Source organism: Nyctibius grandis, chromosome 16, assembly GCF_013368605.1.
Source record: "Nyctibius grandis isolate bNycGra1 chromosome 16, bNycGra1.pri, whole genome shotgun sequence".
Taxonomy (NCBI): Eukaryota; Metazoa; Chordata; class Aves; order Nyctibiiformes; family Nyctibiidae; genus Nyctibius; species Nyctibius grandis.
Window position 1 is genome coordinate 6,046,628 of NC_090673.1, and position 25,357 is coordinate 6,071,984.

The following is a 25,357-nucleotide window of genomic DNA, read 5'->3' on the forward strand; positions in this document are numbered from 1 at the left end:
CCTCCCTCCTCTCCTACCGCCGGCGAGGGGCCAGCAGAAGTGACCCCCCGGCCCGTGGGAGCAGCGTTCCCGCGGTGTGGGGCAGCACAAGGGGCCTGAGCTTGCAGCCAGCCTTGGGCTTGGCAGCCCTGGGTGCGTGCCCAGAAACACACCAATTCATTTGAAAACGGCAGCCGAGCAACTGGGAGCTCGATGGGAGCATCTGGCTGGAAGAATGGCTCTGCATCGAGGACGGGCAGCGGTACAGTCCTCACCCTCCTCCTCCTCCTCCCCGGCTGCCTTAGGGACCGACCAGCCCTAGTTCAAGGCACAAAGTCACGCCAGGGAAAAACCGGAGCTGATTTCTCTGAGCCGGTCAAATATGCGGCGAGGTTTCCGCTCCAGATTACAGGAGGAAGGAAGTTTGCTCGGAAGGGGATGGGGATAAGGTGGGGGAGAAGGGAGGGAAGCGCATTCCTGCCTGATGAGGAACAATGTTGATATATTCCTTTGTAAACTAAAGCTGGCCTGAACGCCAAACACCTCGTCCCCATCAAACTGCGAAGGATGTGCGAGGAGCACACGAGGCGAAGCGGAACCGGCCCGATATCCGATGCAGCGCGTGAGTTCTCAAGGCTGAGGGACGCTGCTCATTCAGGTCTCATCCAGGCTGGCGAGATAAAACAGAGATAAAACTCTTCCCCGGTGCTGTTTTATCACAGGGTTCCCCCCGTCATCGCATCCGGCAACGCAGGGGCAGGAGCTGAGCGCAGGTGAAGTGACCTGGGGGTCGGAGGGCTCTCGGCGTGGGCAGCCCACCCCGAGCCCGCAGCCCTGTGAGCGCGCTGCCGGAGCTGCCCTTCCAACACACCATCAAACGGCTCCATAAAACCACGGAGGGCTCGTTACTGCCCTAATAAATGTTAAACATTCGTATGGCACAGACAATGGGATTTTTTAATTATTTTTTTTTAAAAGTAGACAGATAGGGAAACGATACTGTAGGCTGATTAAAAAGCTGGTTTAATTCCCTTTGATCTGTATCCACCATTCAAAACCGGACAATTTATTACTTCCTGGATGCTGCTCAAGGCCGGTCCGACGTGCAGTTTGATGTTGACTGTGTCTATGACTGGAGGTGACCTCACTGCACAGATCCCACCTCGGCATCACCTCCTGCGGGTACCATAAAGGGAGAGGTGCTGCGCTGGGTCTCAGCCGCTGCCCTCATCCCCAGGAGCTGGATGAGACCCTTTGGGAGCCATTTCGTGCCATGCCCACACAAACACACGACCTGCTCTCATGGAGGCCATGTATTTTTGGGCTGTCACAAACCTTCAGTGCAAATGTGACTGTCCCCTCCACCACGGACCCCGAAACAAGAGTCCCCTTCCAGCCTCGCACTGCAAACCCACGGCCCGAAACCTGCCCGAGGTTCACCAGGAATCACGTCCCCTGCGGTCCCTGTCCCGCTGCGGAGCCGCCCGGAGCCCCCGCATCCCCTCTCAGCTCAGCTCATAGATGCTCTTCTCGTCCCCGGCAGCAACAAGAACATCCTGAAACTGGGAGACGACGCGTCCAAAATGGGACCCTTCCCAAAACACCTTCCCACAGCGGGTGCAGCAGTAGAAGTCAGTGAGCTCAGCTTTGTCCAGCACCCCGGGGGGGATGGTGGCGACCTGCAGGACCGTGCCCCCTGGCAGCACCGCGGCTGCCCCGCGCTGCTCCGGCCCCTCCAGCCGCTCGCCGTGCGGGGTGTAACTGGGCTGGGCTGGGATGGCAGCATCGCAGCTCTGGCTGGGCTTCTTCTCACATCTCACCAGGCAGCCTGCGGGGAGAGGAGACAGCAGGTAAACCGTCAGCCACTGGTGTGATGAGCGGGGTCTGTGCTCAGCCACATGAACGACGCTTGTGAGGGGCCTGTCATCCCCGCAGGGAGTTCAGGCTCTGCCCTGCACCCCGGGGAAGAGCATCCCATGAATTTGGGAGAAGGTGGCCACCAGCGTCCCCCAGCTGCCCTCCCTGAGCATGGCACCCGTGCAGCCTCCTGCTCCCCAGCAGCCGCCCAGCACCTCCCACCGCTCCTCTGCTGTGGTCTTGGGAGCTATTCCAGTCTGGGTAACTGCACCAGTGCTGCTGCTGCACTGGGTGCAATGGTTTTGCCTACCTGTTGCAGGTCGGGCAAGGCTGCTCACCGAGATGGGCTCTGCCCCCGCCCCATCCTACATTACAGGGCAAGCAACCAGCAAGGGAAGCCCTTACTGCTGCTTTAATTAAAAAAAGCACCATTAATAGCTGTCTGCACTGCTCACGACACCCACAACTCTGCTGGCCTGGCCCAGGACACCGGGCACTGGCTTATGTGTGACATCCACCTCCCATCACATCACCCAGGCATGGGCACAGCGGGGCGCGACGTGGGGCCGTGCCCCGTGTGCTGTCCCCGCACGCCCCGAGGCCCGGTCCCCCCGGGCAGGGGGATCGCTGCCATCACAAACTAAAAGTGCCGCAAACCCCGCGGTGTTTTTGGCAGCTGGGTGCAGGCTCTCACCACGTGCGGCCGGGGCACGGCAGGTCGCTGGATCCGGGCAGCGGAAGCCGGGGGCTGAGCTGCCTCCATCCATCAGGACGCCTGGCAGCCAGGGACGCCGGCCGGTTATTGCTGCGGGGTGACTCGTTTTTGGCAGGGTGGGGGGACTTGTCCTGCCCAGGCATCAATTAAAACAACAAAAGGCATCCTGCATCGCTCCAGCGGCACCTCTGGGGCACCCAGCCTGTCCCTCTCGAGGGTCAGAGGGAGCCTGGCTGGGAGCCAGCTGTGACGGAGAGGATTCGTGGTCTGGAGAAAAGGAGGCTGAGGGGAGACTTTCTCGCTCTCTACAACTGCCTGAAAGGAGGGTGTAGCGAGGTGGGGGTCGGTCTCTTCTCCCAAGTAACAAGCAATAGGATGAGAGGAAACGGCCTCAGGTTGTGCCAGGGGAGGTTTAGATTGGAGATCAGGAACAATTTCTTCACTGAAAGGGTTGTCAAGCACTGGCACAGGCTGCCCAGGGCAGTGGTGGAGTCCCCATCCCTGGAGGGATTTAAAAGCCGTGTAGATGTAGTGCTGAGGGACATGGGTTAGTGGTGGCCTTGGCAGTGCTGGGTTAACGGTAGGGCTCGATGATCTTAAAGGTCCTTTCCAACCAAAACGATTCTGTGATTCTGTGATAAAAGTCCCAGCCAAGTCCCTGCAGCCCCCCTCCTTCTCTGCATGGGAAACCTCCAGCTCCCCCAAAACACCCCAGTCCCACTCCCCCGGGCTCGTGAGAAAAAGGCAGGCAGGGGAGGAAAAGTTCATCCCTTAAAAGCCTGGGGAGAGAAAGGCCGTGGTGGTCACCCAGCGGTTTTGCCTTTCGCTTGCACCAGCCCCCTCTTAATTGTGGCTCTTCAAAGGGTTGAAAACGCTACATCACTTCAAAGCTCCCATTTTTTGAATGGGAGCTTGTAAAACCCCTTCTCCCCCTCCCACCAAATTCTTTCCAGGGCTTTTGAAGATGCCTGCGCTCCCCTGGCCGTCCGCGGTGAAAGGGCCACCGGGCGCCAGGCGCAGGGTGCCAGCCGGGCACACAGTGAAAATCGCCCAGGAGAAGGTCAGATCCCCCAGAAAAAAAGGGGAAAAGGGGGAATTTTTTGAAGAAGGGTTTGTTTTTTTTTTTCCCTTCCCCTTGAGATGGGCAGAGTCCTGCCCAGCGCAGCCGCTGCTCCCCCGGGGCTGCAGCCCGGCTCGCTCGGATGCTTGTGATGGAGCAAAAGGCATTTATGGGGTGCGGGGGGTCGAGGGGAGCCGAGTGCGTCCTGCCAACGTGCAGGGAGTTTTTCAGCCCTCCGGCTTCCAGAGCTCTGCGCTGGTTCACACCAAAGGCTGGATTCCCACCGCATCTCTGCGGAGGAGAAATGAAAGCGATTCCTTACCAAATCAATTCGAAACACCTCTTGGGAACTAATAATCCCATTATAAAACATCTTGAAAATAAAAAGCCCTTTTGCCTCTTGCTCACTCACCTCTTTCCCCTCTTGCCTGAGTCACCCTGGGGATGCCAGAGCCTGACGAGGGGCTGAGCCCCACAGCCCCCCCAGCACCCACATGTGACAGTGCCGCAGAGCTCCACGGGCAGCAAGGGTCGTCCCTGTCCTCCTGCCCCGTCCCCGACTCGGCAGCCCTGCTCAGCACAGAGCAGGCTCCTACGGCTGCGGCCATACCCTGCCCTCGCACGTGCCGCCCACCATGTTCCAGCTCCTGCCCACCCCTGCTCGCCCGTGGGAATTAACACCCCACGGGAACAGCAGGGCGAGGGAGGGGATTCTGCCCCTCTGCTCCGCTCTCGTGAGACCCCCCCTGCAGTGCTGCGTCCAGCTCTGGGGCCCCCAACATCAGAAGGACACGGAGCTGTTGGAGCGAGTCCAGAGGAGGCCACGGAGATGCTCCGAGGGCTGGAGCACCTCTGCTATGGAGACAGGCTGAGAGAGTTGGGGCTGTTCAGCCTGGAGAAGAGAAGGCTCTGGGGAGACCTTCTAGCACCTTCCAGCACCTGAATGGACTACAGGAAAGCTGGAGAGGGACTTTTTACAAGGACATGGAGTGATAGGATGAGGGGGAATGGTTTTAAACTGAAAGAGGGGAGATTTAGATGAGATATTAGGAAGAAATTCTTTGCTGTGAGGGTGGTGAGACACTGGCCCAGGTTGCCCAGAGAAGCTGTGGCTGCCCCCTCCCTGGCAGTGTTCAAGGCCAGGTTGGATGGGGCTTGGAGCAACCTGGTCTGGTGGAAGGTGTCCCTGCCCGTGGCAGGGGGGTTGGAACTAGATGGTCTTTAAGGTCCCTTCCAACCCAAACCCTTCTATGATTCTAACAGCACAAACTGCCGCTGTTCCCACCCAGGGACACGTCTCACCTCCCAGCGAGTGCTGCCATGCCCGGGGGAAAGGGGATGCTGCAGGACCTCAATTTTTCTGCATCAGGTTCCTCCCTGGGCTGAGCATAGCCACCCTCTGTGGTGGGATCCCACCTCTGCAGCCCAGGAGATGTCCTTGTCACCCCGCAGCAGCCCTGCTTTGTGCTCAAGCCACTGTCACACACCCCAGAGCTCGGCTGGCCCCGAGGTGGGGTACAGCAGGAGCCCCAGCAGCCGGGGAGGGACCCCCATCCTTCAGCCCCCAGCCAGCGGCACCGAGACAGTGGGGAAGACCCACGGTGAAGCTACACATGGCCCTGGGCACTGCATGGCTGCTGGTGCCCCAAAGCCAGGTGGCTTTCGTGTGCCTGGCTGCGGGGTCCTGCTCACAGCTGGGGAGGAGGGGGGACATGGCATAGGCTGCCTGCAGCGGGCAGGGGGACATGCACCCTCCCGGGCTCACAGAGAGGCCCTTCAGGGTGCAGGGGTCATACTGAAAGGCCACCGTGGCGGTGACACGGGTGACCTGTAGCCCCTACAGTCTGTCAGCTGCAACGCAGGAGTCCCTGGGTCTGCATTACTGGGACCCCCCACTGCGGGACGGGGGGCACGGGAGGGCCTGGGAAGCCAGGACAGAGCGGGATCAGGGCAATCCTCATTTGAACCCATGTCCGTTCCCCTTTCCCACACCACAAAGCCCTGATTTGGCTGGAGACACCCCGTCCCCATGCGTGTGAGCCCTGGGCACCCTTGGGGTTTCAGTGTTGGGGTGCTATCGGGTAACCCAGACTCCCTGGGGGGGGAAGCTGGGTACCCCTGCACAAAATCCTGCCCCCCAGGCCCCATTTCTAGCCCAGGTCCTTCTGTGTCACCCCAGCTAAGACCAAAGCCTTGGGGCGAGGAGCCGGGTGCTTGTCCCGGCTGGCTCGGGCAGGGACCTGGCACTCGTCCCGTGGCTCCGCAGTGGGAACCGCAGCCTCTTACCACCTCCCGAGAGAGGTGCTGGGGTCTGGCAGCGCTTGTGCAAGCCGAGAGCCCTTCTCCCAGCCCCAGCAGCCGCACCCAGCTGTCATCACAACCGCACACACGGGGAGACTCGTCCGTAATGAGGCAATTAAGGCTGAGGTGTTTTGGAGAAAGCGTAAGGTAGTAAAGGCTTTGCACAAGGCTCAGAGCAGAGCTGGGAGCATTCTTGGAGTACAAAGGTGCATGGGAAACCTTGCCACGGCGAGAGATCGAACCCGATAAGAGGAGTTACAAGCCTGAGAAACGCACTCGATTGCAGGGCACTGAAGATGCCTGGTTATCTTTTCCTCCTCGATAAGGCAGATAAGCAAAGGACAAAGGACCTGGGATTGTGCAACCTGGGCTGCAGCAGCCCGGCCATGATCTTAAGACGTTCCCAGGGCGGAGGAGGGAGGATGAAGGCAAGAGGCACCTTGAGTTCCTGTCATCTCCCCGTGCCACTGTGGGAGAAAAGCCTGCCGGGTCCCGTGCCCAGCGCCGGGCAGGAGCACCCAAGGGTCCCCAGCTCCTTCCCGGGGAGCGTTTGGCACAACACCCCCATCAGTGGGTACGTGCAGAGCTCTGCAAACCCATCAGCTTCCTCGCCCGGCAGTGGGTGTTCATATAAGCAAATGAAATTCTTCTGAAGAGGGGGAGCTGGCAGAGCGTGACCCAGTCGAGGCCGGGGAGTGTTTCTGTCCGGTCTCACCACCTCAGCCTGTGCCACATCCCACCCCCCGGATCATCTGGGGGGAGCCTGCATGCTGCCAATGGCCTCCAGCAAGATCCCGTCTTGCCTGTGCCACGCGGTGACTCCCAGCCCAGCTGCCTCTCCCTGCCCCATCCCCTGCCAGCTCCAGGCACCCGAGCTGCTCAGAGCATCCCACTGGGAAAAAGGCATCACAGGGCAAAGCTGTCCAGGCTGCAAACTATTTCCAGTGCTTCCATCGAAGCCCTCACGCAGGGTAAATGTGGCTGTGTCAGGGAAAATGTTCCCTAAAACCTGGGAAAATCCGAGGTGCAAGTCAGAGTGAACTATTACAGGATGAATAATTTACCTTTCATCACTCGGAAGCCCTGCCATAAATACCCAGGAGCCAAACGGAGCGGCACTGACCCCGGGACTCGGGAGCACTTGGGCCGCCGCAGGCTTATGTCAAGGGTTGGGTCCTGCAGGATCCATCCCCATCCACAGCTGACGGGTGCTCCAGCATCCGCGGCTCCCACTGCACCTGCCTGTCCCTGGGAGGAGGCTCACTTCGTACCTGGGAGCAGGAGCAGGGAAAGGGCATTTTCTTGCCAAACAGCAGCATCTGGTCATGGTCCTGGGGGTTAATCCATGTGCGGTGGCTCGAATGAGGTGACGTGGCCTGGGCTGGAGCCATGGGGGCCAGTCCCGGTGTGGGCGAGCAGCTGTGGGTGCTGAACTGCCCATGCCATGTGTTGGGTCATGGCTGAGGGCAGAGCAGGTCCCTGCCACCAGCCCCCTCCAGAAGGAAAACGTGAAGGAAATTGGGGAATGACTGAGATTTTCCTTATGAACCCACTTCTCTGGTTGCCCACCCCACTGCCACCACTGTCCCCACCAAGCGATGGCAGGCCATTGTCATCACACCCTTCCCCTGTTTCTCTTCCACAAACCTTGACCCAAACTGGGACATTTTGGGGACAACCTAGTTGAGCTCATGCTGATGCTCGCAATCCCAGCAGCTCCCATCAGAATCTAAACAGAAACAGAAACCCCAGGGTGGCCAGAGCCCCAGGGCACAGGGGACCACCCCTTGGCAAGTCCCCAGGGGTCTTCGCTTTGGGTCAGGTGCTACCTGCCCAGCTGTGCCCACCTGCCCAGGAATCACAGCTTCTATTTTATGTCTCTGTTGCAGCAGAACACCAACCCTTTGAGGATGTTGTGGCACCTCCGGTCCCTGACAGCTCCGTGTCGGAGGATGTTCCCCATCGGAGGACGCTCCTGGATGCCAGACACGGCCGGCGCGGGGCTCCCACCTGACCCAGCAGACAGGGGTCCTTCCCCATGAGACCCCCACCAGGGACATGGGGGACCCGGCAAGAGGCTGCACAGCACGATGGGGACATGGGGTGTTGGAGACATGGCATAAAGGGTAGAGCAAGGTGGTCCCTGAGGAGTCTGCGTGGAGGAGCGGTGGTGGCGTGTGGGACCCCCCCAGCTCCACCATCCCCATCCCGAAGGGGGAAGGGGAAACCGCTCACGCGGCTGAATGCAAACCACAGCATTTCTATTATTTCCCATACTCTCAAACTGGCTGAACAGGCCCGGCTGGTCGCTGGGTACACACACAGCCAGTGCCCTCGCTGGGGAGGATGCCCCGGCCTTTCGGGAAGTGCAGCGCTCCCAGGCTGCTGGCACCATGGGAGAAGCCACCCCACCACCTCCCTCATCCCCAGAGCCACACGTGCGGTTCCCAGCAAAGCCGCAGGCGACCTGGAGCACCCAGCAGCCGCTGCTTCGCACCGCTCTCCCCTATCATGCAGATGGGGAAACTGAGGCACAGCAAGCGACGCACGCGAGGGCCGGCGGCAGAGCGTGGGCTGGGTCAGAGCAGGGAGAGGGGCCCGTTTCTATGCTGGTGTGCCTGTGGCGGGTGTCACTCACCACCAAAGCCCGGGGAGGAGCGTGGGGGGGTCTGCACAGCACAGGGCAGGGCACGGGGGAGCCTCGCCGGGGCGGGCACTGACCCACCGCTCCTGCAGCCTGGCACCGTGCAGGTGAGCCAAGCAACATCAGCAGCGCCAGCCCAAGCTGTTTTCCACATCAGGCGGCGATGGCTTTGGGCTGTCACTTGAGTCACAGCTGGCATGTCACCAAACCACCCCGGGCTTGGCAATCCCGTGCATGACCCAGTGCCTCACAGGGCAGCACGGGGCAGCTGGGGTAGAGGGCTGGGAGCTGTGCTGGGCGTGCATGAGCTCAACCAGGCACGAAGCGGGGTTGGAAGAGCTCTGTGGGTCTGCACCAGGTGACAGGTTGGTGGCAGGGGACCCCATTCCCCCTCCAAGAAACCCCCAGCCCGAGCAGGACTGTCCCACTCTGCCCAGGGGAGCGAGTCCCAGGTGGGAGCGCACGGAGGGGGCCGGGGTGGGAGCATCACCCCCAGCCATCAGCGCCCACCCCTTACCTGCGTCGCCGTCCCCCGGCGCCTGCCCACTGCCCTTCACCAGCTGCCTCATCCTCTCCCTCGAGACCTTCAGGTACTTGTCGCAGTTGCACACCTGGAAGAGAGAAGGGGCCGTCAGTGAGATGGTGGCCGTGCTCCCTGGGCATCTCCTGCCTGCCTGGAGCACCCAGCCCTGCACTGGGCACCCCCAGCAGAGGCTGGGCAGCCCCCAGTTGCATGCATCATGGCAAGGGGAAACTGAGGCAAGGCTTGTCTCACCGAGCTGGGGGTGGCAGAACGGCACCAGACATAAATTTTGGGGTTCACAAGCCACAAGAACCTCCTTGCAGAGGCTCTTCATCTCTACAGTGCTTAGCCACACCTTCATGCCAGGCTGCCGGTACTACTGCCCACCCCAGCGGTTCTCAGTCCCTGATGCCGACCCTTAGGGAGCCAAACCCCTCAAGGAGCCCCCCAAACCCCACTGCCCAGGAGCACCCGCAGCCGGGTGCCGCGGGCTGAGCCCAGGGTGCAGCCGGCGGCCGAACGCGCTCGCCCAGAAGCGACTGGCACTAAGTGTCCCCGGGAGCATCGCAGCCGGCTCCGCTCCCCTGCTTGGACAGGAGCTGGCTGCTGGGATGTGCCACAACACCTTCCCTCAGCTCTTTGGTTTTAGGGGCTGTTTTCTGCTTGCGGAGCATTTCGAGCGCGCTGCACCCAAGGCAAGCAGGGAGAGAGGCGCATAACTTCACCAACCAGAACAAGTTCCCTGCCTGGGGGCTTTGCTCCAAAGCTTGTTGAAACCAGAAAGGGTTTTTTGTTTTTCCACCTCCTGAGCGGGCATCGGTGCTGGGTTCACGGCAAGGTGCAACGATGCCCCTTCTTCCCACACAGCTGCCTGAAGGAGGATGAGGAGAGGATGATTTGTTTGAAAATGAGCTCGCCACCATGTCCCAGCTCTGCCCTGCAGCAGGAGGAGGTTATTGGCACCTGCAGCCTCCACAAAACCACCACGTGCTCCCCAGCCCGGCCATGATTTGGCCATAAATGGATGCCCAGGCTGGGGGTTCCCAAAGCTGCACTGCTTCAGCCCCACGGAGCAGCAGCACAGAGAGAGATGGACAAGTTGTGATCCTGAAAGCACCCAAATGACATGGAAGCTGCTGCTCCAGGTCAAGGGAGGTTCTCCTCCCCCTCTACACTGCCCTGGTGAGGCCACACCTGGAGTAACTGTGTCCAGTTCTGGGCCCCCCAGTTCAAGACAGACAAGGAGCTACTGGAGAGAGTCCAGCGGAGGGGTACGGAGATGGTCAGAGGGTCTCCTTCTCTGGAGACGATTCAAACCCGCCTGGACACGACCCTGTGCAACGTGCTGTGGGTGACCCTGCTTGGGCAGGGGTTGGACTGGATGATCCCCAGAGGTGCCTTCCAACCCCAACCGGTCTGGGACTCTGCTGTTGGGGCAGCGGTGCCAGCTGTTGGGCACAGGCCGCTGGCTCCCGCTCAGGTGCACAGAGTGACCTCGGGCAAAGTTCTCTGCTTCTCTACAATTTATCATTGCTGTAAAGGAGCAGCAATCAACCTCCCTGGGCCAGGTACACCCTGGCAGCCCAGGGGTAGCCCAGCACTTCCCACTCGCCCAGGGCTGCCAGATGCTTGCCGTGAGGCTCCGTGCCCCACGCCATCTCCCCAGCCTCTGGGCCTTTGCCACCTTCAGCTTCCCAAAACCACGGGGCGGGCCCAGGAGCCAGATAAGCCACTTAGCAGCAGCACCAATTAGCTGTAATAAAAAAAAAAAAATCGCAATTAATTTTTTTTTAATGCCTTGCCAAAATGAGCCAGAAGAGATGAAGCGAGCGGGGCAGCCTGCCACCTTGATGGGCCGGGCTGAGTGGCTGCCGTGAAGGGGCCAGTGGTGGCCTTGGGCTCGATGCTTTGCTCCTGCCTGGGGACACGGCTCCCCACAGCCTTCTGCATCTCGGTGTCACTGCCCGGGGTGCGGAGCAGTGTTTTCATGGGGTTTGTTTGAAGGGTAGGGAAGTGAGGAGCCTCTCTACTGGGGAAGGGATGGGGTTTTTCCTCCTTGGGAACGTTTGGTTTGCCCAGATCCATCGTGGCAGGATGAGTCGTGGCCACCACGAAGTGGGGCAGATGTAAGGGCAAAAATCTTCGCTGTGGTGAGGCAGTGGGAGCCGGTGGCACCTGGGGACACTGCCTGGGTGGGGGAGTGCAACCGCTGGGAGCAGGGGCTATGACCCGACAGTGAAGGGTTCAGCTTCTCCCCCGCAACATCTTGGGGTCCCCCCAGAGCCCCTGTGCCCAGCTTGGGGTGGGCATGGCAGCTTCTGCCCCACATGCCAGACCTGCCCTGGGGACGATGGGCTGAGCGGGTTGAGCCTCACGGTCACGCCGTCCTGCCCGTCCAACGTGGCTGGCGTAAAGGGGGAGAAAAGGGGCAAGTTCGTCTTGGGAGGAGGGGGCCGGGTGGCTGCAGCCCCCGCACACCCCGTAGCACTGCCCGGTCCCGTTGCACGGCGGGGTCCCTGGTGCCCCTGAGGGCTGTGGGTTGCAGGGCAGCAGCGGGCACACCTCGGAGGAGGAGGAGGAGCAGCTCTGCCTTTCTCACGCTCGGGCAGCCCGTGCCAGCACACGCTTAGTCACTGGTAAATCCCAGCCTAGATCTGCTCTGCCCTCTGTGAAATGGCTCTTGGCTGCACCCCCGCTGAAGCAATCCCGGCGCTCGGGAGCCATGGCGGGCACGCGTTCCCACGGCAGCCCGGCTTCCAGCGCCCCGTGTGAACCGGCCCCTTCCCGGGCCGGCGCTGGGTGTCCCCGCACGGCACGCGTGCAGCTGGCCGGGCACAGCCAGGCGAGCACGGCCCCGCTCTCGTCCCTGCCTTGTGCCAGCTGCGAGGACAGTGCTGAATTCAGGCTCCCTGGGCAGGGGGGGACGGCTGTGACATCTCCCCAAGCCCCCCCGGGCTCCGCTCATCGCGTCCACGTCAAGGCTGAGGAGCAGGTGTGACTGGTCTCAGCTGAAGCCGTGGTCCCCGCTGCGGTCCTTCACTATGGTCCCCTCTCCATCTGGGTGTCCTGACCAAGGTGCCACACTCCGGTGCGGGACACCATCACCCCACGGACACGGACACGCTCCTGTCCCCGGAGCTCGTGCCAGCACCCACCACACGCACAGGAACACTCTGCAGCCCAGCCTGCTCTGTGATGTCACCACCGAGAGCTGTGACATGGGGATTAGAAGGGGTGACGTCATTGGACCAGGACTGTGATGTCACTGAACCAGGACTGTGATGTCACGTCTCGCTGTGATGTCACAGCAGGAGAGCTGGCATGGAGCTCTGTGCTGCTGTGGTCCATGAGCCTGGCCCAGGCGCTATCCCCAAGCCCCAGCAGCCTGAGCCACCCTGGCCGAGCCTGCAACGAGGCTCTCCCTGCCTGCGCGGTCGAGGAGGACAAGGCAGGTGAAAGGTCCTTTTGCAATACTGGCAGCGCGTCCGGTGGTTTGTTTTTGTTTCGGATGATCCCTGCCTCTCCCAGCCCTCCTGGGTGGGGATTTCACCAGCAGTGACGCACGAACCTCACGGGACTCGAGGGACTGGATGCTTCAGCCTGGAGCTCCGGGGCCATCTCAGCATCCCATCCACTTTGTGGGCATCCACCCAGCTCCCACTCAGGAAGCTGAGAAGCTCGAAGAAAACTCGAGTCCAGCAGACAACAGGAGCCAAACCAGGCTCAAAAAGGGCCCTGGGAACCGGTGTGAGCTTGGCCAAAGGCAGCAGCGTGAGCTCAGCTGGAGGTCCGCAGGCTGGTGCCCAACACATGTGGAAGATGAGCGGTTCAGACAGCAGTGGGGTCAGTTTTGCTCCTTCCTTTGATACCCCTGAAAGCTGCATCTCCAAAGTGCTCCGAGGGCCACGCTGGTGATGCTGAGCTCTGCCCAGAGCAGCTGCCCCCGTAACGGTCCCTGGGCTCGCAGGGTTCCTTCCATCCACTCTGCTGACAAACGTCACGGGCCAACGTCACTGAGGGATCTCCTTGGCAGGGGTTTTACTGGTGAGACACAACCCTCTCTGTCTGGAGAGCTTCTGGCTTGGGAAATCCTCAGTGCATCAAAATCACCTGTAAAGGACAATGCCCGGTGTGAACTCTTTGGGGCAATTCAGGGCAGCTCACGTCAGGACAATTCCTTGGGCGTCTTCTGCTCGCCGTATCACAGGACTATTCAGCAGCCACCTGGAGTGATATCTCTTTTCCTACTCACCGCCTACCCTCTTCCCTTTCTTTCTTTCCCTCTCTCCGAGATGGATATCATCTGGTGAAAGGGCCACTCCTCCGGATGAAGGTTGCAACTCTCATTTCGGTTGTGAAACCACAGTCCTTGAGCATCCACGAGTTTCTTTCAGGGACTTATCGAGACAAGAAACCTCCCCAGAACAGGCACGCGGGATGCTCGGGCTCAGCCAGCTATCTCCCCAGCGCAGGGTGCTCACGTGCAGCCTCCAAACCCAGGTGTCACAGACAGACAGCTCTGCCTCCATCACCCTCCTGCCCATCACCCAGAGAGCGCCCAGCAAGGTGGGAGACAGTGGGAAGGGCAGCGAAAGAAAACCAGGTGACAACCTGGCAAATTCCAAACACAAGTCAGGAACTGATCATTTGCCCACCTATTTTCACGCGCTTTCCCCAAGTCTTCAGCTCCCTCCTTGCTGCACTCACAGCTTTGACCTTCAGACAGTCTCCTCTTCCTCCAGCAACACTGTGGGCAGGATTCCTCTCTGCCCTACAGCACCTTCAAGGTCCTTGCATGAAGAGCAGAAACCTCAGTGATTCGACCTGGCAGAGCTTCCCACACCCTGTGGGTGCAAAGCCCAGCTCGAGGTGCAGCCGGGCCCCTGGGACAGCTGCATCTCCAAGGGGATTTTCAGAAAGCAGCTGGCTGGGATGTTTCCTTTCCCCTTTATGCCAAGAGCTTTTCTTTTTGACCTTCTTATCACCAGTACCTGGGAACCATAAAGGTGCCCATTGCTGCTCCTGCTCTGTTATAAATGGTCTAATGTCTGGCCTTGGGTACCAGCAAACCCATCCAAGCAGCAGATGAGGTGCATGGGTGTGTTAGCCCGGTCCTTCCAGGGAGCAATGGCTCTCGGTGCACACAACAGCCTTGAGCGGCCACCAAAACCTGGGCAGCCCTGTCTGCCAACACCACAGTGAGAGCCATGCTGGGAGTCGGACCGTGATGGTCCCATGTGGGAATGCAGCCCGTGCGTCCTCCACCAGACCCGCCTGTACGATGAACACCGGTATTTTTATGGCCATCCGAGCTAAGTAACGTGCTGCCAGTGGAAATACGGGGCTGCCGGTGGGTTCCTGGCATCGTACAGGGGCATTTTGGTTCACAAAGAGGGAAGGGCTCTGTTTATTGAATCATTAACATCACTTCCCTCATCGCCAGCCAGGTACTCTGAGAGGTCTCTTAGGCAAGTGCTGACCTAGCCCAACCCTGCTAAGCTGGTAAGATGACATGGGATCTCATGCCAGCCTGGTACGGCGTTCCCACTGCTTTCTCTGCGCCCGCTTTGCTATTAGTCATCCGTTTCTGGAAGGTTTCTCATGCATAATAGAGTGTTTCAACACTTGCATAAGCCCAGCTCTTCTCATCAAGAGTGACCCGCTGCATTTCCCAACGCTTTCCCTAGGCAGTCCTTCTGACTGCCACGAAACACGGAGTTAAAACATGAAGTTTTCTATCCCCCTCGGAGGCAAAAGGTGTGGGAAATCGAACAGATAAGAATGCCTTTAATTAGTATCATTTGCATAAGCTCTGGGAAAGGCTCACCTGACAGCTAGAAGGGCCTCGCTTGTCTGGGAGCATGAACCACGGGCGCTGAAACGGGCAGGTTAGCGGAGCTCCTCTGCTCACAAGATTGGGGAGATAGCAAGAACGGGAGGTCAGAGGTGATGGACCCCCAGAGGCTCTGTGGGCACCCCAGCTCCTGCTGGCTCCCTGTTGGGGCACCCCAGCTCTCAAGGGTTCCTTTTCGGGGCACCCCAGCTTCTGATGGCTCCTTTTTGGGGCACCCCACCTCCCAATGGCTCCCTGTTGGGGCACCCCAGCTCTCGACAGCTCCCTTTTGGGGCACCCCAGCTCCCACTGTCTCCTTTTTGGGGCACCCCAGCTCCCAAGGGTTCCCTTTTGGGGCACCCCAGCTCCCACTGGCTCTCTGTCAGGGCGTCCCTTCTCCATTTTCACCTGCCAGTTTGCAGCTGCTCCAAGCGAGAGAAAAGGATGTGATTTTTTGAGTTGGAGGGGTCCATGAGCTCCCCTGGAGAAGGGCAGGGATGGAGGGAGAGAAGAAACACGAGTGCATCCCCAGATAACGCGTGGAGGCTGCCGGAGCGGGCTCAGCATCCCGAGGGATGGGACCAGGGCTTTGTGAGCTCTGTTTCTCGCTCCCTCGAGCGCCTCGCAGCCGGCTGCAGGTCCCTAACCACAAACCCCAGCCCGCCGCCTCTCGTCACGCCACCTTGGGTAGTCGGCGTCTAATCGTCAGCGACACCGAAACCCCTTTTTCGGTACCTCAAGGCCTTGGCAGTGAGGAGAATGTCACCCGACATCACACTGAAACCCACATGCAAAGCTGATTTTCCCAGGGGAAAAGAAAAAAGGTGCTCAACCCCCTCCCTCCTGCACACACATCCCCCTGCTCGGGTCCCTCCGTCTCCTCCAGCTGCCTTTCAGCTGTCTCAAGTCTCACTCGCTCATTTTTCCTCACAGCTGGGCTCTGAGCTGCCAAAATGGGGGCTGAGCCCCTCTAAAAAGCTGCTGCTGCTGTAGCACCCTTGACCCAACCTTCACCGTAGCCGCAAGCCCTGTTTACACAGCACCCAGCGCAGCGGGGTGCTGCTCCGGGACAGGCTCCCAGCACTTACAAGTTGAATACCAAAGCCAAACCAGTAATAACTGCCTTATAATGAGGTTACGCAGCATCCCCAAAGCTTTTAGGGTGAGCTCTGTGCCAGGAGCTGCCAGGGGGCCGGTGGGCGAGATGTCCCTTCCTACCCTCCTCCTTGCCCGACCGCCGGTGCCTCGGCTCCTCCAGCCCCATGCCAGCACGCTGCCATCCTGCCTGCCAAAATGTGCTTTATATCCACTTTTGGGGTAAGGGGTAGCCCCCTCCTGGGTGTGCAAACCTGCACTGTGTGGCTCCGGGGCACACACCTCCCATACCAGTCTGCTCCTGAGCCAGCCACGGCAGGAGAAGGGTTAACTTGCCCCGCTCCCTTCAGTGCAGCTCACTGCTGCTCCTCTTCATCAACTTACTGAGTTTTATCCAGCTGGAGGGGAGAGCTCAGCTCTTGGCCAGAGGATGCTGGAGGCTGGTGAACTCAAGGGCTGGAAAAACCAACCCGAGCTCTGATATCAGCCCAGCGCTGGGAGAAGAGCGAGGGTCCGTGTCCCGCCAGCTCGTATTTGAAAGGGTCTCACCCAAAAACTAAAATGCAGGTGGAAATCTGGCTACCAGGCAGCCCCCAGACCTTCAGGAGCATCGTGTTTTGGCACCAGAAATGGAAAGGGCCGTGAAGACACATTTTCTGACCGTGAGAGTCAGAGCCCTGGAAACCGCAAAGGACCGAAGCTTTGCTTTCTATACACAAGCCCAATAGTCGATCATCAACAGCCAGGCACTGCTCGTCCTTACCCAAACGCACGCTGGCCAGGCTGGAAGCTGAGGTTCCTGCCTGACCCAGGTCCCACGAAACCCCAGCGCTGCACGTGAAGGCCCCGCTCCATGGCTGTGCCCTCCACGCAGCTGTACCGGGGGCTCCGTCCTCCACTCCCGGTGCCAGACAAGCTTTAGGAAATGATCTTTATTATGTTTTAAGGCAACAGCTCCCCTTATTCCTGCTCCTCCTGGCTTCACCTGGCAGCTCTCCCTCCTCTGGGTGAGGTCCTGGGACCAGCTGTATAATGTATGGCAGGGTTTCTCCCCCTGCCCTGTACCGAACCCTGTCTGGAAGCTGTGCCCCGAAAGCTCTCCACTTTCCCCCCCGAGCAGTTTTCAGCCCTGTACAAGTGGCCGAGGCCACCCTGGGCCAGGTGGCCGCGTGGCTCTGCTCCTTCATGGCCATCTGGTCCACAAGCATCCTCACCTGCATCCCCGCTGCCTCCTCCTCTGCCCTCCCCGGGGAGTCCTGGGGGTGACCCGGGCTGGTGCCCCCAGGACAGGGTGCGGGGGCAGAGGCAGAGCTGGGTGAGGATGGCAGCGGCTGGGGAAGTCGGGTTCATGTTTCAGCTTCTATTTTCACCTGGGAAGCCAAGCCTGCCCGTGGTGCGATGCGGAGGCCCCCGGGGGGATGCGCTGCCAGCTCCAGCTGGAGCCAGATACCATCTGAGCCCGACCTGCCCTTCCCCGTCGGTGTGCCAGACCTCCTTGTAGTGGGCAGCATCTTCTGAGGCACTGGGACATCCCTCCTGGTCCACAGTGCAGCGTGGCAGGAGGGAAGGAGCTGGGGAGCAGAGCCACGTCCTCCGGGCACGGCTCGCTGCAGGCCAGGCTCCCCTCTGCTCCAGCCACGCTGAGGCTGGGAGCACTTCATCACAGCTAACCCACCCGAGACACAGAGCAGCCCTCCCTGGGTCAGCAGCCAGATGCAAGTGTCCCTTCTCAAGCCTGGCCTTAAATCCATGCCACGGAGGCTAGGACTGGCCCAGGAGGGCCAGGATTCACCCCACTCAGCTCAGAAGCAGTGGTGGAAGCTCAGCAGGATGAGGTGACACCCATCCTCAGCACCCCAGGGGGTAACCCCTGCAATCCCATCCCGCACCATGCTCTGCAGGAGCCATGCCTAAGGCTGTAGGGCTGCCCCAAACACACTGCTTTTTATTTATTAAAGCAAAAAATTGATTTAGTGGACATAGTTGCAACAAAAATGGAAACTTGAGCAGCTTGAGCCCGAGAAGCTTGTGTAGACTGCAGGTTGTCCAGGGCAGAGACCACCTTGATCGACCCAAAAGCAGGCTCCCCAGCACAGGAACACAATTTTGGAGCCTGACCCCTCACCCTGGGCAATGACAGCGAGCACCGGGGCAAAGCCAGGAGGAGGTGAGACCCCCCCATCCCACTGGGCTGCGCCTGCTGCTTTAATTGGGGCAAGAATAGAAGCTGCAGCAGAAAAATGGGGAATATAAAAAAAAAAAAAAAAAAGCGTGAGAAAGGAAATCTGAGCAAGGCCTGGAGCGATCTACCCAATGCAGCGGAAACAATAGCCCAGGAAGAAAAACCAGTTCCTCCACAGAAGGTAGAACAGGCTGGGAACGGGCTGGAGGAGGGGCAGGGAGGGCTCAGCCCAGCCTGCACAGCAGTGTGGGCATCCCGGGGCTGCCCAGGGCACCGGGCCCCTCTCCTGGGGCTCAGCCTGCTCGGACATAGCGGGTTTGGGGGGTAAAGCCCCAGCCCTGGGCGTGTGTCCCTCAGCCCACCTGGGCTGTCGCCTGCCCCACGGGGATGGACAGAGCAAGGCCCAGCAGCTTTGCTCCAGTCTGGGTCTGGCAGGGCTCAGCGCCAAGCTGGGCTCAGCACCCAGGTTGAGCTGGGGTGGGTTTAGCATCCAAACTGGGCTCAGCACTCAGGTTTAATTCAGTTAGGGTCAGCACCCTGGCTGGGCTCAGCATCCAGGCTGGGATTAGCACCCAGTCTGAAATTAGATTTGAGGATTGGATTAGCCCCTATACTGAGATTAGCCCCCAGGTAGGGCTCACCCCAAGGCTGGGCTCATCCCCAGACAGGGCTCATCCCCAGACCAGGCTCACCCCCAGGCTGGGCTCACCCCAAGGCTGAGCTCACCCCAAAGCTGAGCTCATCCCCAGACAAGGCTCACCCCCAGGCTGGGCTCACCCCCAGGCTGGGCTCACCCCTGTGCTCCCTGCAGCTGGGGAGGGGGGGGCTGGATACTTTCATTCTGAAGCAGAAGCTTAAACTCTGCTAAAATCCACCCCCCTGTCCTGCTCCACACCGGGAGCTGCAGGGGCTTTCCTGCACCCAATTTCAATTCCCCGCAGCCCCGGCTCCGCAGACGAGTCCAACCACCCCCAGACCTGCTCCCCACAGTCCCCTCCAGGGACAAGCCACCGCCTGGCAGCGGGCTGAGCTGGATCTGTCCTCCCGGTGCTGTGCCGGGGAACACAGCCCGCGCTCTGCCTGCCACAAGCCCAGCAGTTCTCAGCACCCTCCAAATCCCCCCCTGCCCACCCCAGCGGGGTCGGGGGGTAGCAGCTTGGCGAGGAGGCAGCAGCTCCTGCCTGCACCGGGACTTGGCCTCGCTCGGTGTGCGCAGGAGGGGGCAAAGCTCTTCCCAGCACATTTTTCCGAGCCCTCAGAGCGCTGCAGCCGGGTTCCCAGCGCCCACGTCGCCCTCCATCCTGCGCCTCTCCGTCAGCGGCACACGGGGCCCCGGGTTCCCCAAATACGTGGCAGGGAGCAGCACAGGGCGACTGTGCAGGGCAGGCAGAGGCTTTTGGGTTCAAGTCAGGCCAAGGAGGGCTCTGGGAACGAGCTGTGGCTTGGGACGTGCTGCAGGGCTGGCAGGGAGCATGCAGCCCTCGCACCACCTCCTTTGAGAACAACCACGTGCATCTCCTCCCGAGGGAAAACACCAGCTCCTGCAGGACTTCTCCAAAAGGATCCCTCAAAAACAGTCCCAGAAAGAAGCTGTGCGAGCTGCTAACGGGACCTACAAGATGAAAGCCCCCGGGAGCAGTCTGGGGGAAGAGCTGCTGCTGCTGGAACGAGGAGAAACCCCAGGAGACCTCGTGCACCGATTCCCCACGTTCCCAGCCCGACACCTTCCAGACGTGCTAACACGACCCCAGCGTGTCGGTGACACGTGAGGTCACCGCGGTGAGACAAGGCGTGTTCCTGGGGGGCCCCAACACTTCCACGTCTTCTCACCGCAGCGGGGGGCCCGGGGAGCTATCTAGAGCATTGCATGGTTGTGTCACACAATAAAAAAGGTAACAAGGGGTAATAACATACACATAAACACGTGTCATTTTTTTTAGGCTTTTGCTGGCCCCAAGGGACTTGCTCTCTACTGTTTCAGTGGCCAGTTGGAGGAGAGAAAGCTGGGACAGATGGCAAGAGGAGCGATCCAACCCCACCAGACCTGGGTTTGCTCTTTCACTGATGAGCAGGACCTCGGCAGGCACGTGGCAGCAAAACATTAATTTTACCCTGCAGAAAAAAATACCTGCGAGTGGAAAATGCTGATGGGCTCTTTGTGGAGGCGAAGCCGGGGAGGGAAGGTGTGTGCTCCATTCCTCACATTCTTCCCCAGCTCCCTCAGGACGGTGGCTGTGCTCCCCAGGGTCCACCCGAGGTGCCCAGGGGGTGATGGAGAGGGCTGAGGATCCTGTCCTGCAGCCTCACTGGCTTCACCAGTGTGGGGAGAGGGATGGGACCAAGGTCTGAATCCCACTGGGATCCAAGAAATGAAACCTTTGATCTACGTTAGATGATCTTTAAGGTCCCTTCCAACCCAAACCATTCTATGTTTCTATGTATAGGACGAGGGGGAACGGTTTTAAACTGAAAGAGGGGAGATTGAGATGAGATACTAGGAAGAAATTCTCTGCTGTGAGGATGGTGAGACAATGGCCCAGGTTGCTCAGAGAAGCTGTGGCTGCCCCCTCCCTGGCAGTGTTCAAGGCCAGGCTGGATGGGGCTTGGAGCAACGTGGTCTGGTGGCAGGTGTCCCTGCCCATGGCAGGGGGGTTGGAACTAGATGGTCTTTAAGATCCCTTTCAACCCAAACCAGTCTGTGATTCTGTGATACGTGGGCAGCATCTTCAGGAACACTTGGGTGAGGGTCCCTCACAGGTGAACTCTGTGTCCCCAGGTGCCATCCCGCTGAACCCCAGCATCCTGCTACGTGCATGGCCACCACGTTGCATCCCTGTGGCCACACGCTGGGGCCTGCTTCAGAGCAGGGCACCTTGGGCTCATCCGAACACCCACGGAGATGTCCCCTCCTCCGGGTACCCCGCATTGTCCCCCCTCCTGCAAACACCAACCCAAAAGCCAGAGGACAAACCATGGCGTGGCTGCGCGCTCCCATCCCGGCTCCCTCCCGGGCACATGTGCGAGGGCACGGCGCCAACAGCTAATGGGAAAGTTCAGGGTCGGGGCGAGCCGCGGGGAGAGGCACATAAAGGGCTCATTGTGCGGCAGGGCTCCCTCGGCCGCGCTCGGAGAGAGCTAGCAGTTCAACAACAAAACGCGGCCCAGAAATATGACAAGACACCTTTTTCCCAGGCTGCTGTTAAACTCTAATTAAAACATTTCAGCACACTCGAGCAAGGGAATGTCTGCTTCTCAGGCCCAGGCTATCTCAGCTGGAAAACATCCCCTCCCGTGCAAACAAGCTTGCGCAGGTTGACCCAGAAAGATGCCCCTTGGGTCCGGCGATGATGTGAACCCACGTCCCAGGGTGGGCAACCTGCTCCCATCCACCCACCTTCGGGCCAGCAATGGGACCACTCGCTGCTCCTCTCTCCGGAGGATGGGGCCGGGCTGGAGCAGCCCAAGAAGGGGCCGTGCTGGCAATGCCACTGCCATCAGCTGCTGGTGCTTCTGCCCGTGCCCCACCACGGGACCCAGGAGTCCCTGTGCCCACCGGGGCAGTGGCCGAGGGAGCATGGCCTGGAGAAGGGGCAGCATCTGTACCCACGTCGGCCCGGTGCGAAGGAGAGCCAGGCGATAGCTTCACGACAGCCCCAAATGTGGCCTTTACGACCCCGAAATTGCCCCCTGATGAAGAGGGGCCGTGACTCTGCCTTGCCCATGTGTCTGCGCAGTGCCTTAGGAAAGGTCAGTGCCTCTCCAACCCATCGTCCTAGAAATACCTAACGTGACGCCTTCCAGCAGCCGTACGGCACGTCCCACAAGCTCTGTCTTCAGACCTGGCAGGTTTTTGGACCTTAGAGCCCCTGTTTCAGTAAAGCAAATCCTTCCCAAGCTTCATCACTCTCACGGCCAGTCCCTGGGGCCGCTGGTTCCCCTCCCCAGGCCTGGACCATGGTTTGGCTCCCTTGCTCCAGAGGTTTGGATATTTAAAAACAACCCAACAGACAAGCAAAATGTTGGATTCTCGTTATTTGGGTGCTCTGTGATGCTGACACGCAGGCACTGACTATCATCACACCTCGCCGTGACACTTCAGTGACCTCCCCCATCCCACCCCCCACAGCCTCCTCCATGTCTGGGCAGGAAAATTGGGCTTGAGCCCCTTTTCCATCTCCCCAGGGAAGCAGAGGTGCTCCCTAACTTTTGTTTGACCCAGAAATCTCCAAAGCTCACCAGGCTGGGGGAGCTGACCAGCCTCGGGACACAGGTATCCCTGCGGAAAGATCCAACCCAAAGCCCACCTCCTTCCGAAATCCCACCCTTTGCTTTCCTCTAGGTTTTCTGGGGAGCAGAGGACAGCCCAGCCCCGATCCCCCCAGAGGGGTTTGCTGCTTGCCCAGTGTGCCTGTGGGACCAGGCACTGCTGGGAGCGAGGAGGGGTGTAAATCAGCAGAAAGGGGCATGGCGGCTTGAAGACCGCCCCCCAGGGATCACCTGGATGCCCAGGACGGGTACGGCGATGGCGAGCCAGCAAAGCCTGGCGAGCGCCGCAGGAGCCAGGCCCCGCCACGTTATTGAACACAGACGTTGGCCATTAATTGCAGTAACTCCTCAGCACCTTGTTTCTAGCAGGCACAGACCGTACCCCCCAAAAAAATCCCACTTCTGATGCTCCACTGAGGCACCGACGTAGCTCGGCCACCGCTCTGCAGCATCACTCACAGAATCACAGGATCAATCAGGTTGGAAGAGCCCTCTGGGATCATCGAGTCCAACCATTGCCCTGACACCACCATGTCAACCAGACCATGGCACTAAGTGCCATGTCCAGTCTTTTCTTAAACACCTCCAGAGATGGTGACTCCACCACCTCCCTGGGCAGCCCCTTCCAATGTCTAATGACCCTTGCTGAGAAGAAATTGTTCCTAATGTCCAACCTGAACCTCCCCTGGTGAAGCTTGAGGCTGTGTCCTCTTGTCCTATCGCTGGTTGCCTGGGAGAAGAGGCTGACTCCCACTCCACTACAACCTCCCTTCAGGTAGTTGTAGACTGCACTAAGGTCACCTCTGAGACACTTGTCCCACCTGAACACCACCCAGCGGGAGCAGCAAACCCAGGACAGGCATCTCCGGCTCGCTAGGGACCTGCAAGCTGGTGGTTTCCATCTGCAACCTTGGTAAGAAACAGGTCACCCAGGAAAGGGTTACTACAAAAATCTGCCATTTCTGAGATTGCTGAGTAGTGGGAAGGTGTCTTGCCCCGAAAGGAAAGGCTCGGAGGGGAGTGACAGCCCAGGCGATGACACTCATAATTTGGCATCCCGTGGGGGGGTGGAATTTGGCAAAACTGGTCTCTCCTGCTCTGAGGACATTCCAGCTCCTCACGCGGGCAATCTGAATTGAACTCCCTCAATACATACAGCAGCCAGGGCTTTAATGCAGCTTGGGCCCCCGCAGTTAGAAAAGCAGCAGCATTGGGCTCCCTGGGGAGGCTCCCGTCCCATCCTGGCGAGGCTGCATGCCTCCTGCCACCGGGCAGGCGATGGCCCCTGCGAAACCTTACCCTGGCCTCTGGGCAACCTGGGCCAGGGTCTCACCACGCCCACAGCAAAGAATTTCTTCGTAATATCTCATCTCAGTCTCCCCTCTTTCAGTTTAAAACCGTCCCCCCTTGTCCTATCACTCCATGCCCTTGTAAAAAGCCCCTCTCCAGCTTTCCTGTAGCCCCTTCAGGTACTGGAAGGTGCTAGAAGGTCTCCCCAGAGCCTTCTCTTCTCCAGGCTGAACAGCCCCAACTCTCTCAGCCTGTGTCCAGAGCAGAGGGGCTCCAGCCCTCGGAGCATCTCCGTGGCCTCCTCTGGACTCGCTCCAACAGCTCCGTGTCCTTCTGATGTTGGGGGCCCCAGAGCTGGACTCAGCACTGCAGGGGGGGTCTCACAAGAGCGGAGCAGAGGGGCAGAATCCCCTCCCTCGCCCTGCTGCCCACGCTGCTGGGGATGCAGCCCAGGACACGGTTGGCTTTCTGGGCTGCAAGCGCACGTTGCCGGCTCATGGTGAGCTTCTCGTCACCCATCACCCCCAAGTCCTTCTCCTCAGGGCTGCTCTCCATCCATTCTCCTCCCAGCCTGTATTTGTGCTTGGGATTGCCCCGACCCACATGCAGGACCACCCTCACCTCCCTGCACACCCGGCCCCGGGGATTGCATCCCCACCCGGCCCCGTGACCCACAGCCTCCCCCGCCGTGCCCACAGATGCAGAGGGTTTGACACCGTGATGGGGGGACAGATCCTGACTTGTCAGTCGAGTGTTTCCCAGGCTCTTCCATCAGCTGCCCCTGCCACAAGGATGTGTGTGCCGGCAGAATGGGATCAGGGCGCAAGAGGGAAGCGGGGACAAAGGCGCTGCACTGTGCTCCTCCTCCTCCTCCTCCCTGCTCTTGGCAAGGCCGGGGGGACTCCGGCTGCGAAGGGAAAAGGTTCCCAGGGCGAAGGTGTTAAATAACCCTTCTCCCGTGCTGCTGTCACCTCGCAGGCCCCAGGGTGTGAGAAGCAGACTCTATTATCCCCTCATTAGGAACTAACATACTGTACTAACCTTTTCACATGAAAGCTACGGTCTGTTCGCCAACAAAAGCTCACGCTTGGTTCCCAGGAGTGGAAAAAAGCTCAACCCCACAAGCACTTAGCGGGGGGCTCTGGGGCCAGCCACCCCCTCAGCTCCACGCAGACCCTGCCGAGCTCTGGTGGATGCTCCAGGGGGGAGAAAGGGGCTCCGCGAGCGGGGGCCAGCTGGGCACACAGTCCTGGTGGAGTGGAGCAGGGGAAGCCTGACCATGGCAGGGGGTTGGAACGAGATAGTCTTCAAGGTCCCTTCCAACCCAAACCAGTCTGTGATTCTATGATTCCCCATCAGGGCACGCTGCCCCGGCTGTCCTCTAGACAGGGTTCCCCGGGCTGGCAGACCCCCTTCAGCCACGGGAGCCGATGCAGCTCACCCCAGGCTGCCTTTAAGCAGTTTGCAGGGCTCAGGCTGGTTCTTCCCGCACCACTGACCGAGGCACATTGGGTTTTGCAAGATCTGAAACTCCTACTCCCCTTCAGGCTCCCCTGAAAGGTGGGAAGTGAGGCTGGGAAAGCATCACCGGGCCATGGAAAAACCCATCTCC

General features: G+C 59.8%; 1 protein-coding gene across 2 annotated transcripts in view; it reads right to left on the reverse strand.

The window, feature by feature from the left end:
• Positions 1–927: 927 nt before the first annotated feature.
• Positions 928–25,357, reverse strand: part of EXD3 (exonuclease 3'-5' domain containing 3) — a 248,277-nt gene continuing 223,847 nt past the window's right edge. For both annotated transcript variants that reach the window (XM_068414141.1, XM_068414140.1), the window contains exons 21-22: positions 9,074–9,167; positions 928–1,807 (exon numbers count right to left, since the gene is read on the reverse strand). In XM_068414141.1, the coding sequence (XP_068270242.1) occupies positions 1,485–1,807; positions 9,074–9,167 (417 nt within the window). In that variant the 3' untranslated portion in view covers positions 928–1,484. The remainder of the gene's footprint in view (positions 1,808–9,073; positions 9,168–25,357) is intronic.